The 15,277-nt window shown below is 42.4% G+C and overlaps 1 protein-coding gene across 7 annotated transcripts; it reads right to left on the bottom strand.

Annotated features, from left to right (window-relative positions):
* Nucleotides 1-4,524: 4,524 nt before the first annotated feature.
* Nucleotides 4,525-14,943, bottom strand: LOC110685171. 7 transcript variants are annotated; one of them, XM_021861633.1, is made up of 6 exons: nucleotides 13,627-14,942; nucleotides 7,322-9,434; nucleotides 7,099-7,205; nucleotides 6,493-7,008; nucleotides 6,358-6,411; nucleotides 4,525-6,258 (listed from the first exon to the last, which is right to left on the bottom strand). In XM_021861633.1, exons 2-6 carry the CDS (start codon nucleotides 7,638-7,640, stop codon nucleotides 5,695-5,697), a joined length of 1,560 nt encoding a protein of 519 aa, XP_021717325.1. In that variant the 5' UTR covers nucleotides 7,641-9,434; nucleotides 13,627-14,942; the 3' UTR covers nucleotides 4,525-5,694. The 7 variants fall into 7 exon arrangements, with proteins under 7 accessions (XP_021717325.1, XP_021717324.1, XP_021717323.1 ...); XM_021861632.1 differs by having other exon boundaries at nucleotides 6,358-7,008; XM_021861631.1 differs by having other exon boundaries at nucleotides 4,525-6,411.
* Between the last annotated feature and the right edge of the window lie 334 nt (nucleotides 14,944-15,277).

The raw sequence follows: 15,277 nt of genomic DNA, 5'->3' as shown, positions 1-15,277 counted from the left end.
CAACCTCATGTATCTACAAGGGTTGGATGACGCCGCCTGGTGTCGATGCTTCTCGGCGACCCAGAAGAAAGGACTTCGGTCCTATGTCAGGCGGTTCAATCTGATGAGAATTTAGATTCAAGGGTTGTCTAACGAAGTTTCTTACACAGACTTCTTCAAGGGTCTGAAGGATGGGTCGACCTTCAAGTTCGACCTCGTCCGGAAAAGGGTAGCCACCCTCCAAGAGGCATTAATGGAAGCAAAAGCCTATATACAGGCGACGGAGCTTTGTGCTGTAAAGCAACCGTCATATTTCAAAAAATCTGACAGAAAAGATAACCGGCCACAACAGCCGGCAAAAAAGGAAGACAAGAGAAAGGGAATCTGGGCGGCAGAACGGTCTGGTTAGCCGGCCTAGAAGGCAAGAAGAAAATCTGAACCGTACGTCCCCAAGTACGAGTTCACGAAGGACTGCTCCTCCATTCTCATGGAAATCAAGGACCGGTTGTCCCTCTAGAAACCGGCCGCCATGAAAAGTCCCGCCAGCAGTCGGGATAAGAGCAAGTACTGCCAATACCATGAGGATGTTGGCCATGACACTAATGGCTGCTACAGTTAGATTGTCTAGCTGACGAGGGAGCTCTAAAGTCCTACCTGCCAAAGCCCAAAGGCAACCCCAAAACAAACAAGGGGCAGGCGACAAAACCCGGCCCTGCTAACTTTGAAACGGATGAAGAGACAGTTTTCACAATAGCAGGCGGTTTTGCCGGTGGAGGCCTAACCATCCGGGGTACAAAAGACAACATCAGGAAGCTGTTCAATTCAGTGGATGAGGGTCAGGCATCGAAAGACACCTTTCCTGAGGTCCTTATTTCTAAAAGGGACCGCGGCAAGGTCAAACGGCCTCACGATGACCCCATCGTCATCGAATGTAAGGTTGCCAACCAGAAGGTTGGCCGGATCTTAATAGATACCGGGAGCTCATCTGACCTAATCAGCTATCAGTGCTTGACAAAGCTCAAGTACAAGCCCACCAGCATGCAACAAGCGCCTCACCCCTTAGTCGGTTTTGGGGGAGGAGTGGTGCATCCGGTAGGAAGCATTGACCTTCCTATCCGGTTGGGTGAAAAGGGGCAAGGATGCCACATGGTCGTCAAGTTCTTAGTTGTGGAGGAACTGACTGCCTACAACATGATATTTGGCCGTCCGACCGTTAACGAGTCCAAGGCTGTCATCATCCCGTCTTTCATGCTGGTCAAATTTGAGAAGGATGATGGTGCAGTCGGTTCCTTAAACGGGGACCAAAAGATGGCTAGAGAGTGCTATCTCTCTGACGTCAAACCAACTATGGGTACATCCGATCAAGGTGAGCCCATAGATGTTGATAACTGCGATCCAGCAGTCTCGGCTCCAAGGGTAGCCGGTAAGAAAAGAAAGGCGGACCAATTGGCACCCGCCAAAAAAGAAAAACAATAGCAATCACTTGCCTGAGAAAGGTCGGATGACTTTCGACCCCAACCGGCAGGTGAGAGCGTTGATGTCGTCCTAGACGACAACCGGCCCGACAGCACCGTCAAGGTTGGGACGGTTGCTTTTAAAGTGTTGGGGGCAGATTTGCTCCAACTGCTGAAGGAATTCAAAGTCATTTTTGCCTTTGAAGTGGAAAAGATGCCAGGCGTAAGCCCGGATCTAGCTGTCCACAAACTCGCCGTGGATCCAAAAAAGAAGCCGGTTAGGCAGAAAAAGAGAAATCATGGCGAGGGGAGATCTCAGGCGACAGCCGCCGAGGTCAAGAAGCTGTTAGATGTTGGGTTCATTCGGCAATGCTACTACCCGGATTGGGTAGCAAACGTTGTCCTGGTTAAAAAGCCAAATGGAACCTGGCGGATGTGTGTAGACTACACGGATCTGAAAAGAGCATGTCCCAAACACAGTTACCCGCTCCCACAGATCGACAGCCTGGTCGACTCTACAGCCGGTCATGCTTTGATGAGCTTCATGGACGCCTACTTAGGCTTCCATCAGATACCCCTCTGGAAAAAAGATCAAGAAAAGACGACATTCGTCAATGTCAGGGGTTGCAGTGATGCCGTTTGGGTTGAAGAATGTGCCTGCTACATTTCAGCGAATGATAAACATAGTTTTCCGTAATCAGATAGGCAGGAATGTAGAGGCGTATATCGATGACATGATAGTCAAATCCAAGCTACAGACGGATCACCTAGCTGACCTCCGAGAAATGTTTACCACACTTAGGCGGCACAAGGTCATGCTTAACCCTAAGAAGTGTGTCTTTGGTGTTGAGTCTGGGAAGTTCCTCGGATTTCTGATTGACCAAAGGGGGATTGAGGCTAATCCGGAAAAGGTACAGGCGGTTATTGACATGCAGTCACCCCGCACTGTAAGAGAAGTCCAAAAACTCACCGGTTGCCTGGCAGCATTGGAGAGATTCCTCAGCCGATCTGGCGACAAATGCCTCTATTTCTTCCAAGCAATTAGGAAGAGGTCAAGGTTTGAATGCGGAGAAGAGGCTGAGGCGGCATTTCAGAAGCTCAAGCAGCATCTGCATTCTTTACCAAGGCTAGTGAGCCACCTACCCCAGGAGGCTCTCTACATGTACCTAGCTGTCTCAGATCACTCCCTTAGTGCTGTTCTCCTTGCTGAGAGAGACGGCAATCAACTCCCGGTGTATTTCATCAGTCATGTCCTTAGAAAGGCTGAGCTCCGGTACCCTATGATTGAAAATTTTGGGTTGGCCCTCTACAAAGCAGTCAAGTGGTTGAAGCCATACTTCGTGGCTCATCCGGTAACTGTATACACTGATCAGCCACTCAAGCGCCCAATGACCACCATAGTCATCCGATAGAATGATCAAATGGGTTGTTGAAAGACAAAGCCTGGAAATAACTTTCGAACCCAGGCGGGCAGTGAAAGGTCAGGCGTTTTCCGACTTCATTGTCGAGATGAATAGGCCGGTGCAATCGGAAAGCTCTGATCAAGTTTGGAAGTTGTTTGTAGACGGTAGCTCTACATCGAACGGCTGTGGTGTAGGCGTTATTTGCCATTCTCCGGAAGGGGATAAGTTTGAATATGCACTACGGTTTAAGTTCCAAGCCTCAAATAACGAGGCAAAATATGAAGCCCTGCTAGCTGGCATACGTATGTGTAAGGCGGCTGGAGCAAGGAAAGTTGACGCCTACTCAGACTCTCAATTGATCGTTAGCCAGTACCACGGTGACTATGAAGCCACCCATCCGGCTATGATCAAATATCAGCAGGCGGTCAGAGAAAAGGCTGCGTCCCTTGATGAATTCCATTTGAGTCAAGTGCCACGGTCTGAAAACAATCAGGTGTATGCGCTCTCAAAATTGGCATCATCCACCTCCTGTGATGCGCCTAGGACAGTCTTTTGGGAAGTCATGGAAAAAAGAAGCATTGAGCATGATCCCATTGGAATTGTGGACTGATGCACCACCTGGATGGACCCCATCCGGACTTATCTGACAAACGACTCTTTGCCGAATGTCCCTTCAGAAGCAGATGCACTTAAGAAAAGAGCTTTGAGCTTTGTTATGCACCAAGGAGAACTTCTCCGGAAGGGGTACTTGCAGCCATTTCTGAAGTGTGTGACCCCGGAAAGGGGAAAGGAAGTCTTGGAAGATCTGCACGCGGGTTTTTGTGCCTCACATATAGGCGGCAGATCCCTGGCTAAAAGAGTCAGGCGGCAAGGATATTTTTGGCCCACTGTTGAGGCAGATGCCCTGGATCTGGTAAAGAGGTGTGACAAGTGTCAACGGTTTGGCCGGTTGATACATCGTCCGGCAACAGACCTTACAGCTATACACAGTCCGGTCCCGTTTGCAAAAATGGGGCATGGATATCTTGGGACCTTACACGCCTGCATCAGGCGGTCGACGCTACATCTGGGTAGCCGTAGACTACTTCACCAAATGGGTTGAAGTAGAGGCAGTCAAAGGCATAAAGACCAAGGATGTGATCTCCTTCATTTGGAAAAACATCATCACCCGGTTTGGGTTCCTATGTCAATGGTCTTTGACAATGGTCCTCAATTTGAAACGCCTGTGCTTAAGGGCTGGTTGGGGGATCAGGGAATCTCCCATTGCTTTGCGTCTATAGGCAGACCCCAGGCAAACGGACAAGTTGAGGCCTTCAATAAGATTATCTCAGACAGCATTAAGAAAAAAGTTGAAAAGGCTGGTGGCCTATGGGCAGAGGAATTGCCTCATGTTCTTTGGGCTATCAGAACAACTGAGAAAGGGGCAACCGGTGAAACCCCGTTTCTTGTGACATACGGCATTGAGGCTATTCTCCCTATCGAGCACTATGAGCCAACCCTCCGCATCATGTTGTATGATGAGGAGGCCAATTGGGAGGCCATGTGTCTTGCCTTGGATGCTCTTCCAGAACGAAGGAGCAACGCCGCCTTACGACATGAGGTCTACCATCTGAGAATGACCAGAGCCTACAACAAGCGGGTACATAAGCGGCCTTTGAAAGTAGGGGACTTTGTACTCCGCAAAATGGAGGCAACCGGTAGGGAAAATGAGCAGGGCAAGCTAACCCCAAACTGGGAGTGCCCCTACCGGATTTTTGAAGAGGTTAGAGTTGGCACATACCGCCTAGAAACCCCAGACGGTAGGAGGTTTCCTAGGACTTGGAATGTAGACAACTTAAAGAAGTACTACTTCTGAGAATTGTAAATTGTAAATCTTTTGTAATTACCGAATGATTAATGGGAAAATGTGGTTCATTACATGTCTGTATACCTATGCTAGGTCTTGTGCTTACCACAAGCGGCTTCCATCACATAACTCCCATGAGCCATGTCTTGTGCTTAACACAAGCGACCTTCATCATTCAATTCCCATACGCCATGTCTTGTGCACCACACAAGCGGCACACTTATCATTAAAAACATCCGGTGACGCCCATACGGGTGAATTCACCGAAGAGAACATCTCCCTTTCGGTTGGTAAATTATTCTAGCGATCATAACTCAGGCGGTTATAATAAATGGAAATTAAGTCATTTATTTCCACTTGAATGATCCATCGCATCAAAGAATAGCTGACTAGCACTCCTAGAAGTACAGCCGGTTTATTCTTTGAAATGCAGTACCAACAGAAGCTAGCTCCCAAAAAAGGCAGCCGGTACTCCCAGTACATCTAGACCACCGCCTGCCCCTTCTGAAGAGGCAGGCGCAGAATAAACATGTTACGCACAAGCAAATTTTACGAACAAGAATCACACACGGTTCACAATCAATGTTAGCAAGGCCCTAAGCTTTGGGCTCCTAACGAAAAAACGCAGCCTGAAACCAGACAAAACAAGATACATACGGTACCTAAAAAAAAAACCGTGTTTTCACCCGGGTTGTACATGTTTAAATATTGACGGTCCCTAACCGGGGGCATACGGATAGCCGCCTAGCTGAGTGCAGCTCTACCTGTCACCTATCCTGGGGACAATATTCCTAACCCCACCCCGGCTCTGGTTCACATGGTAATAGTACTTGAAGAAATTTCTAAGCAAAATTTAAAGAAGTGTAAATAGGAGAAATCATTCAACAAAGCCGGCACAGCCGGTGAGAAAATATATATATTAATATCCGAAATAAAATACAATGGCGGAATAAGCCGACTCATCCGGCGCGATTACAAGATAATGCACGGCGCGCAGGCCGAGAGGTCGTTGCTATTCTATCTGCACGGTCACCCGGTCACTCGGAGCCTGAGTCCCTTCCGGGTGTGACGGGTCAATGATGGGGACGGAGCCAGGAGCAACTTCATCTTGAATAGCCTCCTCGTTAGCGGCCGCTTCCTCATCAATCCTTTTGAACTTCGCCTCAACCCACTTCTCATAGTATTCAGGCCCCGGCTGATTCTCCTCTTCAGCCAGAATGGCAAGATCTACATATTTGTAGGCGAGCTCCCAGACGTTGTAGTCTGTACCCGGATGGATAATGGAGAACGCCCTCTTCATTCTGTTCTCGCAGTCTTGCTCATTCTCCTCAATGAGCCGGCTTTGTTCTGCTTCAAGGGTGGCCTGGAAGTTGCCCTTTGTAGCAGCCGCCTCTTTTATCAGGCGGTCATTCTCTTGTTGCAGGCGGGTGCTGGCCTTCTCCGCCTGATCCATCCGTTTGAAGGGCTCCTCATGTTCCTTGAGCTCCTTCTCGGCATTGTCCAGCGCCACCTTGACATTGTCAAATTTGACCTTGGACTCATTGAGGGCCTTCTGGAGGGTCTTGACCTGGTCTGCCTGTCGCATGATTATAGATTTAGTTTCTAAGTCATGCACAATCATTGAATATTCAGCAACATTATGTGCGTCATCCGCCAGACGTTTGGCACTCCTTACCTTCTCCCGTTTGCGTATGTAGGCCTTTTTGAGCCCTTCCACGCGCAGCAGTGCCTGCAACAATACAACCGGCGTTAGTAGAAAAACCGGATGTGCATACATCAAATAAAATGTCGGTGGGTACTTCAAGCTTACATCAGCTAGCTCGACCATTACACGGTCGGCGTTGAAGGTGTTGATCCCAGGGATCGCCTCCTTCTTTTCCCGGGGGACGGCTTTCAGCATGGCTCGGGCATACTGAGCTACATCCGGCCAGCGGGGGGAATTATCTGCACCAGAAACAGACGGTGAGAAAGCTGCATATGCTCCGCCTATTGATTGCCGGCTGATTGGAGAATCTCCCGGTTGAGACTGAGAATAAGACTTAACCCGCATGGGCAGGTCAAACAGCGCGAGGTTGAAGGGATTTGTTCCTTGTTGTTGGAGACCTCTCAAGCCTCCGTCAGTAGAAGGACCGGTTGAGGTCCTTATTGGTGTGACCTCTCTTGAGGCCACAACTTCAGCAGTAGACCCGCCTGGGGTCTTTATTGATTTACCGCCGGTAGAGGGCCGGGCGGCGGATGTGGTCTTCTGCACCTTAGATGCAGGCTCCACTACAGTCGGCCTTGGCCGAATCTGCTTCTGTAGGGAGCGAGGAGCTTTGCTCCCATCCTGAAACGAAGTAACAAACGGTCAGGTGGACAAAACAAGCAAAAAACGGGAGTAAAGCAAACAAATCAAAGATAAGTCAGACGATCTAACCTTCTTAGCCGCCTGAGCAACATGTTTTTTCTCCAGATTCTCCTTACAGATGTCTGAAGCCTTCCTAGCAGGCGTTTTCTCTATTGGTAACATGTTCTTTGCTTCTTCTGCAAAACACAAATCAAATACGTCCGGTCAAGGTCAGGACAATAGCAAACAGGCATTGTAATCAAAAGAAAATTGTCATCCGGCGTAAATAAGCCGGATGAGGCTTTTAACCTACGTTTTTCGAACATGCTGCTAAGCCCGCAGGCGGACAAAAAGGCTTCATCCCTTAGAAACTCATGTTTAGGCACCCAGTTTCTGGGCACCCTTATTACCTCTCCGGTTGAGAGGGTGGAAGGGACGAGCTCGAAAAAGTGGGAGTCCAATATTGCTTCTCTATCCCTCTCCGGCACTGGGGGCATCCGGCATTTCTGCCCCAAAAGTTCAGGTTTCCGGTTGTATGTCCGGAACTCTCTGTTTTCCTTGTTGGTTGGAGCCTTGACCAGGTAGAAACGACTCTTCCAGTCCGACCACTTAGACGGTTTGTCGAGCGTCATGAGGTACTAGGGGTAAGTGGTCAGGGTGTACCAGGCTCTCCAGCCACCTGGGCTCCTACTCAAGTAATGCATATGGGCAAACGCCTCCCAGCCGGGGTTCAGATCCTGCATTTCGCAGGCGGTGATGTACCCAAGAATATTCACCCAAGAGTTGGGGGTGAGTTGCCAGATGCCCAGGCCATACCCCCTTAGTATGGCCTTTATCGTGTCATGAAGAGGGAAGTGGAGCCCTGCTAAGAATGCCGCCTCGTAGCAGCCAAACCGGCCATCTGCATTGTGCTGGTCATCCTCCCAAGCAATTGTCCCCTTCTCGGGCGGGATCACCAATTTATATCCCGCCCCAAGGGGCCGTTTGAGGACGAAATCTGCCAAGTTGCTCCGCATCATGGCCCTATCTTTGGCAGAGACGGTGATCATCAAAGGATCACCCTTAGTTTGCCAAGAGGGTCTCTCCTCCTCCTCACTATCGATGGATGGTGTTAGAAAGCTAGAGCTGCTCTCCATAGGTCCGAGTGCAGAGCCGGAAGCGGAGGAGGAGGCCTCCTAGGATGTGTTTTTTCGCTCTACGGAGGCGGCTTCCTTACCGCCTCCCTGATCAGAGCCTAGAATGCCATCACTAGGTGTACTAGGAGTACCTCCGGGAGAACCCACGGCCGCCTCGTTAGGGGCCCTCTCATCAGGCGGCAACTCGTCAGAGCCACCGCCTCTGTAATTGGGGTCCACAGCCGTCTTCCTGGTTCTGGCCATTGTGTCCTGCACAGACACGGAGACGGTCAGATTGGGAGAAAAGCAAGGCAAATCCCAGAGTCTATAGGCGGTATTTCCAGTCCTAGACTCAGCCGTACTAACAGACCGGCTGGTCTCATTATTATGTTCCGGATGGGGGTATAAAGGGTCCATCTAACTATGGGACAAATAAACGAGAAAATAAACAAAAGACTCAAGCGTAAATACATGGAAGATCTTGAAAGAATAGAGGCGGTACCTAAAAGAAAGAAGGAGAAAACCGCTTTGTCGCTGAGAATTTCTTGGGTTTGCTTGCGAAGACACAGGCGTCTCTTGAGCCGGCTGTGTTGTTTGAAGTACAGATGCAAATTTGGCTTGCTATCAAACCCCCCAGACGGTTATAAATCGGATGCTCACGCGGAAACTACCTCAGAAATACTCTCAATACCGGCTGCTCTCAAAAATCAGAAAATTTTCAAAGTTTGTAAATGAGGGCTTGGGGAGGGGACTTGGCTATTTATAGGCTCCTCCTCAAAAGGTGAAGAGTCCTGACTCTTCACCTTCTTCTTCTCCCGCCTTTTCACCCAAGCAGCCAGAATCCAAGAGATTAAAAAAATAAAAAAAAATAAAAAAAAAAAACTCTTCACAGGTGCCACGTGGCACAGCCACGTCAGCACCCGTGAGGGGCAAATGTTTAGGGTAAAAATACCCTAGACATGTGGCCCAATGGGCTGGTGACACGTGGCATATCGCCATTGGTCAACTCCAATCCCCTGTTGACACGTGTCCTTGGAGTCTTCCATGAGTAGTTTATCTGTCCCACCATAAATAGTGGGACAACCCTCATTTATTGGGGATTCATAAATACAAACGCTAATAGCGAGCAATATTAATTGCGGAATTCTCCCAATCAGCGAGAAGAACTTTACCTATTCCGTATTCTTTCCTCCTGTACGTATACTAACTTGATCGTCGGAGGCGAAGCTCCTACCAACCGGAGTTTTCGTGATCTTACAGGTATAGGCATCGGCAGCTCAATCTTGGAATCATAACTCTCCTGCAGGACACCTTAAAAAACCCCGAAACAATCATCATATAAACTTTAATCACAATTATAAGCCCATTGGAGTATAAACTTCTTCTTGTAAGCCTTCATCATAATTATAAACTCGTCATACCATAAACTTTCACATATAACACAAATGTTGTATAGGACTAATGCATGCAATATGAAATGTAGAATTCATGATAAAACATTAAGCAAAATATATATGTAATGAGTAATGCATCAAACTACATCCTATACATACAATGAGTAAGTCATAAATTTAAAACTCAAACATGCATATAAAAAAAGACTTAAAAATACAAACACTGGTACAGTGTGGATTTCAGAAATCCATTTTCTATTTGGACTACTAGTCCACGATAAACTTTTGATCATTAGCATTCATATTTCATTGGACTTCTTGTCCATGATAAGCTTTTGATTTATTATCTTAGTTTCATGTCGACATCAAAATGGACATATATTTCTGATCCCGTATGCACAAGTCCATTCCTTCTGCATATGCATATTATATATCGGTTCCATCATTTACCGGTATCATCTAATTCCTCAAAGATACAATTTTAATTTGCATGCTATTTTGACAATGATATCTGAATACGTTTCTCATTTGGTACCATCATAACTTTTCTTACATCATAGGCCATCTATTGTAATAATTCAGATATCTATATCACTTTTGGGTATTTCATACACTATGATATTTATATATTATTACAACATTAAAAGTGTTAACCGCACTATCTTGCCACATGTCATATATTTATTTTAGAACTGATCATACAACCCACACTTTAGGTTTAGTGATTCAAGTATAATTGGCAAGATTTTATCTCAATGTATACACATAATATGACCAAAATATATCTTCAACGCTATGCAACATGAGTCATAACTGAATACAAATCAAATCATAAATGTGCAACATATCTTGATAATACATAGACAAAAGTTGGCATATAACTTTTCAAACTACCTTTATAGGGATCACCAATTATATATTTTCCGAATTTTCCAACTTTTGCTAATTTTTCTCCCCCTAAGTTGGTAAAATATCTCATTTATAGGGGCGTCTAATTCTATACCAACTTAGTATTGCATTAAAATTCATCTCATGCGAGGATCAAAATCAAAATTTATCTCTCAGAAGATTTGTATTAAACAACATTTATCTCTTCTGGAGAAGAATCATTTCTTTATTAACATTTTCCATAATATGGTTCTCTTCTGTCAATGGAGAGACATTTATTATGCATTTGTCTATTTTCTTATTCTATTTCTTATGTGCTGACATAAAATAGCCCAAATCAAGAATAATGAAATCACTTGTGTGTAAAGCCACTATATAGTGATCTCTTGGATCTTTGAAGATTTAAATAGTGTATTTGGTGAGCTTCTGATCATCTAATACTTGACAATAATATATAAGTTATTTTGGTGAACTTCTGGTCACCTATTGCTCTTTCTTATATATGAAAATCAAAACCTATTAACTCTTAAAATTTTCATCAACACAAATTATTATAGCTCAATCTCAATGTTATGTCTTGTCATTCAATTCATTTCATATATCTAACATTGAGATAGTGTCAGCACATTATCAAATGAAACTTCAGGTTTCATAACGGGTAATTATTAAACCCGGATGGCCTAATTTAACTATCAAATCCAATCACTTCTCTGAATTTGAACTTTGGTCAGTTTTCCAACACTAGTGTTCACTTTATTAAACTTACTTTATGCAATCTTAATACATGTTAATCTTGTTGGATATTTCATACTCTTCAGGAATCTCTTATATTATCATAAAACATATGAATTTTACAAAAAGTGATTTCTTCTAGAAATGAAATGGGATTTATCACTTCCTAAAATTTGTCATTGTCAATAGTGGCTCCCTTCCTTTTCAAAGATATGTAATTATCTTTAGAACCTATTGATTTATCACGCTTCAGGCGTGCTATAAGTTCATCAATAATTGATGTTGTCATTCTGGACATCAATTTTAATTGGAGTATTTACAACTAGTATATGATCAATGACATTTATTTATATCCATCTTCAAGACGGTATCATTTCAAAATATTTAATTAACATGTGGCCACTTCTATAAAATAAATCGTTGATATGTATGTATCAAACTGACCATTAATATATTTTATTATTTATACATACAATCTCCCCCTAATCCTTGCATATGGGGGTATGGAATCAATCCAACAACCTTTAAAATCCTTGCCCCTTTTAAGCTATAAATTCTTTTGGCAATGTCATGTATCAAGTAACGTTTTCCTTTTAGCAAAAACATGCTTAGATAATATTATACTTAATTATAGAACACTTAATCATGTCCTCTTGCCCAATTACATTCATCTTAAAAAAAACCTTTTATATTTATGGGCATAATAAAACGTTGATCATGTAAAGTTTCTCAAATGTCATGTTGCATATTATAAACTCATAAACATTATTTCTTGGCCAATAGTAGATATGTACAAGTAAATGTTTTCGCAATTCTAATTGAACTTTTCAATGAATTGTAATCATGAAAACATCATACAAACTTGCTTTCTTTCAATCACATGAACTCTCATTCAAAAGGAACTTCGGGTCCATATGCATAAGTATTTCATGTTCAATCTACTCATCATCATTCATATAGTTCAACTTAATGCGGGCATAGAGTATCATATATATAATCGAATCCTATCACACATTAATCAATATTTCAACAATGAAATCGTGTCAGTATTAAACAAAAATTAAAACTTAGTCCCAAAAATGGAGGGGGTATACAATTATAGAGTATTAGTTACTAGTAGTACAATACTTGTCTTGACCATTTCGTAAAAATTATATTTATCGCATGTAATAGACATTATTGTCATCACAAACAATACTAATTCATCAATCAATTGCTTTTCCATCTAATTAATAAAATAAATGAATTGTCTTCAAATTCAAAATTACTTTGAATTTCTTTAGCATTGAACTTAATACACCAATATAGTAATATACCAAACACATGCCATCTATATCTATAAAATAAACATACCTTGAGAAATGTATAATATTATAAACGATGAATTAGAAATTAGCTTAGATAAATATATTCATAATTTATAAACTATCATGAGTAATTAATAACCTTAGATTATTAATAGTAACATATCACATTCACAAAAAAATATCATGCGATAAAGCTAATCAAGTCTGGTAGCAATCAATAGGCATAATCATGAAATAAAAACAATGATTATAATAGCATAATTCGTTTATAATACCTTTATAAAACCAAATACAAAGTAAACAATAAGAAACAACCAAACTTGTCCAAGTTAAAACTAAGATTATTCTTTATAACCAAAACCAATGAAATAACTAATCCAACCAAATGCAATTCTAATACTTTGTAACATAGTTTATCACACGCTTAACAACCATTTTCTCTAAATCACACCTTCCTGATATTCACAGACTCACTCAACATCAAAGGAAACAAGGCACACCACAAAAATTGCGATCTTCAATTCAATACTCTGTATGAGCTAGTGGGTACTAAAGAAGTGATGAATGAAAAACTCTCAGCTTATCATAGAATAAAAGTACTTGGGTTTTCATTAAATCCTATAACACATATCTAACAGTCAAGCTTTGGTGCCTAATTTAAGAAGAATTTAGTTAACATCTTATGTATTTCATAGGAATTTAGCTAGATCCAAAAATAATCTACAGCAATTAAAACAGTTCATAATTAATAAGCTTGAACACTCTATGGTGATGGTAAACCACACACAATTGGAAGTAGCAGGTTGTGTATATTAGATCATCATGTCCGAGAATTTAAAACTGAAAAAAAATAAAGTCAATATACTATGATCATCACATAATTTAACAGAGATTGATGATGAAACCACCGATTTCATTCTCCAAAATTATAGCTATTCAAATAAGACAAATTAGTCGAAACAAATCAATAGTTAGCCATATTCAAATACGACAACTTAGCTGAAACAAATCAATAGCCATATCCCAAATTAAATAAACTTCATATTTCCTTTCAATAAAAAAATGGAGCATATAAATTAAATCAATCAAATAACTAGTCTAATAACCTATAATTATTTTATTTCAAGAAGGGCAATAATCTGATAAATTCAGTAAAATATGGAGAAAAGAATATAGGGATACCAGTAAAGTGACGGAAGTATAATATATCGCTGGACCAAATAACTTTCTTGCATATAATGAACTGTGTGATAACACCACCACTACGAATAGCTTTTCATCGTGCAATCCTCGTTAATAAAATTAGCCGTCTGTATTTCAGTTTGTCTCTTCCTTTTCCTTCCAAATACAGACTTAAAACTCCACTCACTCCTCAAACCTCACACCTTCTTCTTCTTCTCCTCAATTTTCAAAATACTTTTAGGAGACACAAATTCAAACCCCACATTCACCATCAGATGATTCCAGAAACCCAATTCACCTTCCTTCAACCCCCCCAAAATTCAAAAAAGCTTCGATTTTTTTTTCTTTTCATTAATGGCGGCTGGTTGGGTTAAATCATTGCACTGCAAATCAAGAGTAGTTGAAGATGTTTTCCCGTATTAATCGGTCGTCTCTGTTTCGCCAAGCGCCACGTAATTTAGTTGGCAAAACGAATCCAATTTGAAGATTAGCCATTAACGAATACAAAACAAATCATACTAAAAATGTAGATCGTTGAATTATGAGTCCGATTATTTTGACAGAAACTCATTATTCAAATCTCAAAAACGACGATCTGGAAAATTTAGAGTTGCAGAGTTTTAGTTTAGAAGGAGAAGAGATTGAGGAGAGAAACATTATGGAAAACGGTTGATTGAGGGAAGTTAGCAATAATGTATATGTATAGGAATCAAAAGAGTTATTAATTATTTAGAGATTTGGTGCTGATAACGTGTTATGAAATTAAAGAGAAAGGGAAGAAAGTAGGGGAGAGAATAGATCTATATTCTTATTGTTGAATGATATGGGAGTACATATGTATATATACATGTGATACAATTAGGGTTTCCTTGTAGCATAATAAACATAGTACATCTAGAATATTCTAGAATTATCATATGGTCAACCACTAAATACATATATTATATAACATAATCGATTTTTTTTTTTATTTTACAACATCTTTTTCACCGATTCAAACTGAACCGGTGCGATTAACTCATTTTTTGCACCGGTTTGGTTAGAACCGGTGCAAAAACTCTTTCCCTCAATCCCGTCTTTTTATTTCGCACCGGTTTTTAAAAACCGGTTCGCATTTGGCGGTGCCCATTTAAGTTTTTCTACTAGTGACTAGACTGAGGTGGTTTGCTGGGAGCACTAGATTCTTTCACCTTCCCTGACTTAACATCAACCTCTTTCTTGTAACACTCATACTCACGGTGTCCCAACCACTGACAGTAACGACAAGTTACCGGCTTTCCCTCACAATCCTTCCCTAGGTGATCTTTCTCATACTGCTTGTAGAAATACTTTCTTTGAGGCTTCTCACTCCTTTGATTCCCATTTCCCCTAGAATTGGACGACTGTCCTCCATTTCCTTTCCCAAAGCTCCCCTGGCCTTGTTGTCCCTCATATCTCCAGAATTTCCTTGGTAGTTACCATTGGACTTAAGCCTCTTTTCACCCCCGTGAAAAGAGTTCGGGTTCTTCCTTTTCTCTCCAACATGTTCCATTTCCCTCCCCTTGATTCCGTACAGGTGGGCTGCACGGCCATAGACTTCATCTAAGGTCTCAAAGGTAACTCCCCCTAGCTTCCCTTGGAGGGTCAGGGTTACGCCTTGCTCAAATCTCTA

The sequence above is a fragment of the Chenopodium quinoa genome, unplaced genomic scaffold (genome assembly GCF_001683475.1).
Source record: "Chenopodium quinoa cultivar QQ74 unplaced genomic scaffold, ASM168347v1, whole genome shotgun sequence".
NCBI classification, from domain to species: domain Eukaryota; kingdom Viridiplantae; phylum Streptophyta; class Magnoliopsida; order Caryophyllales; family Amaranthaceae; genus Chenopodium; species Chenopodium quinoa.
This window is presented reverse-complemented; position numbering and strand designations above follow the sequence as displayed.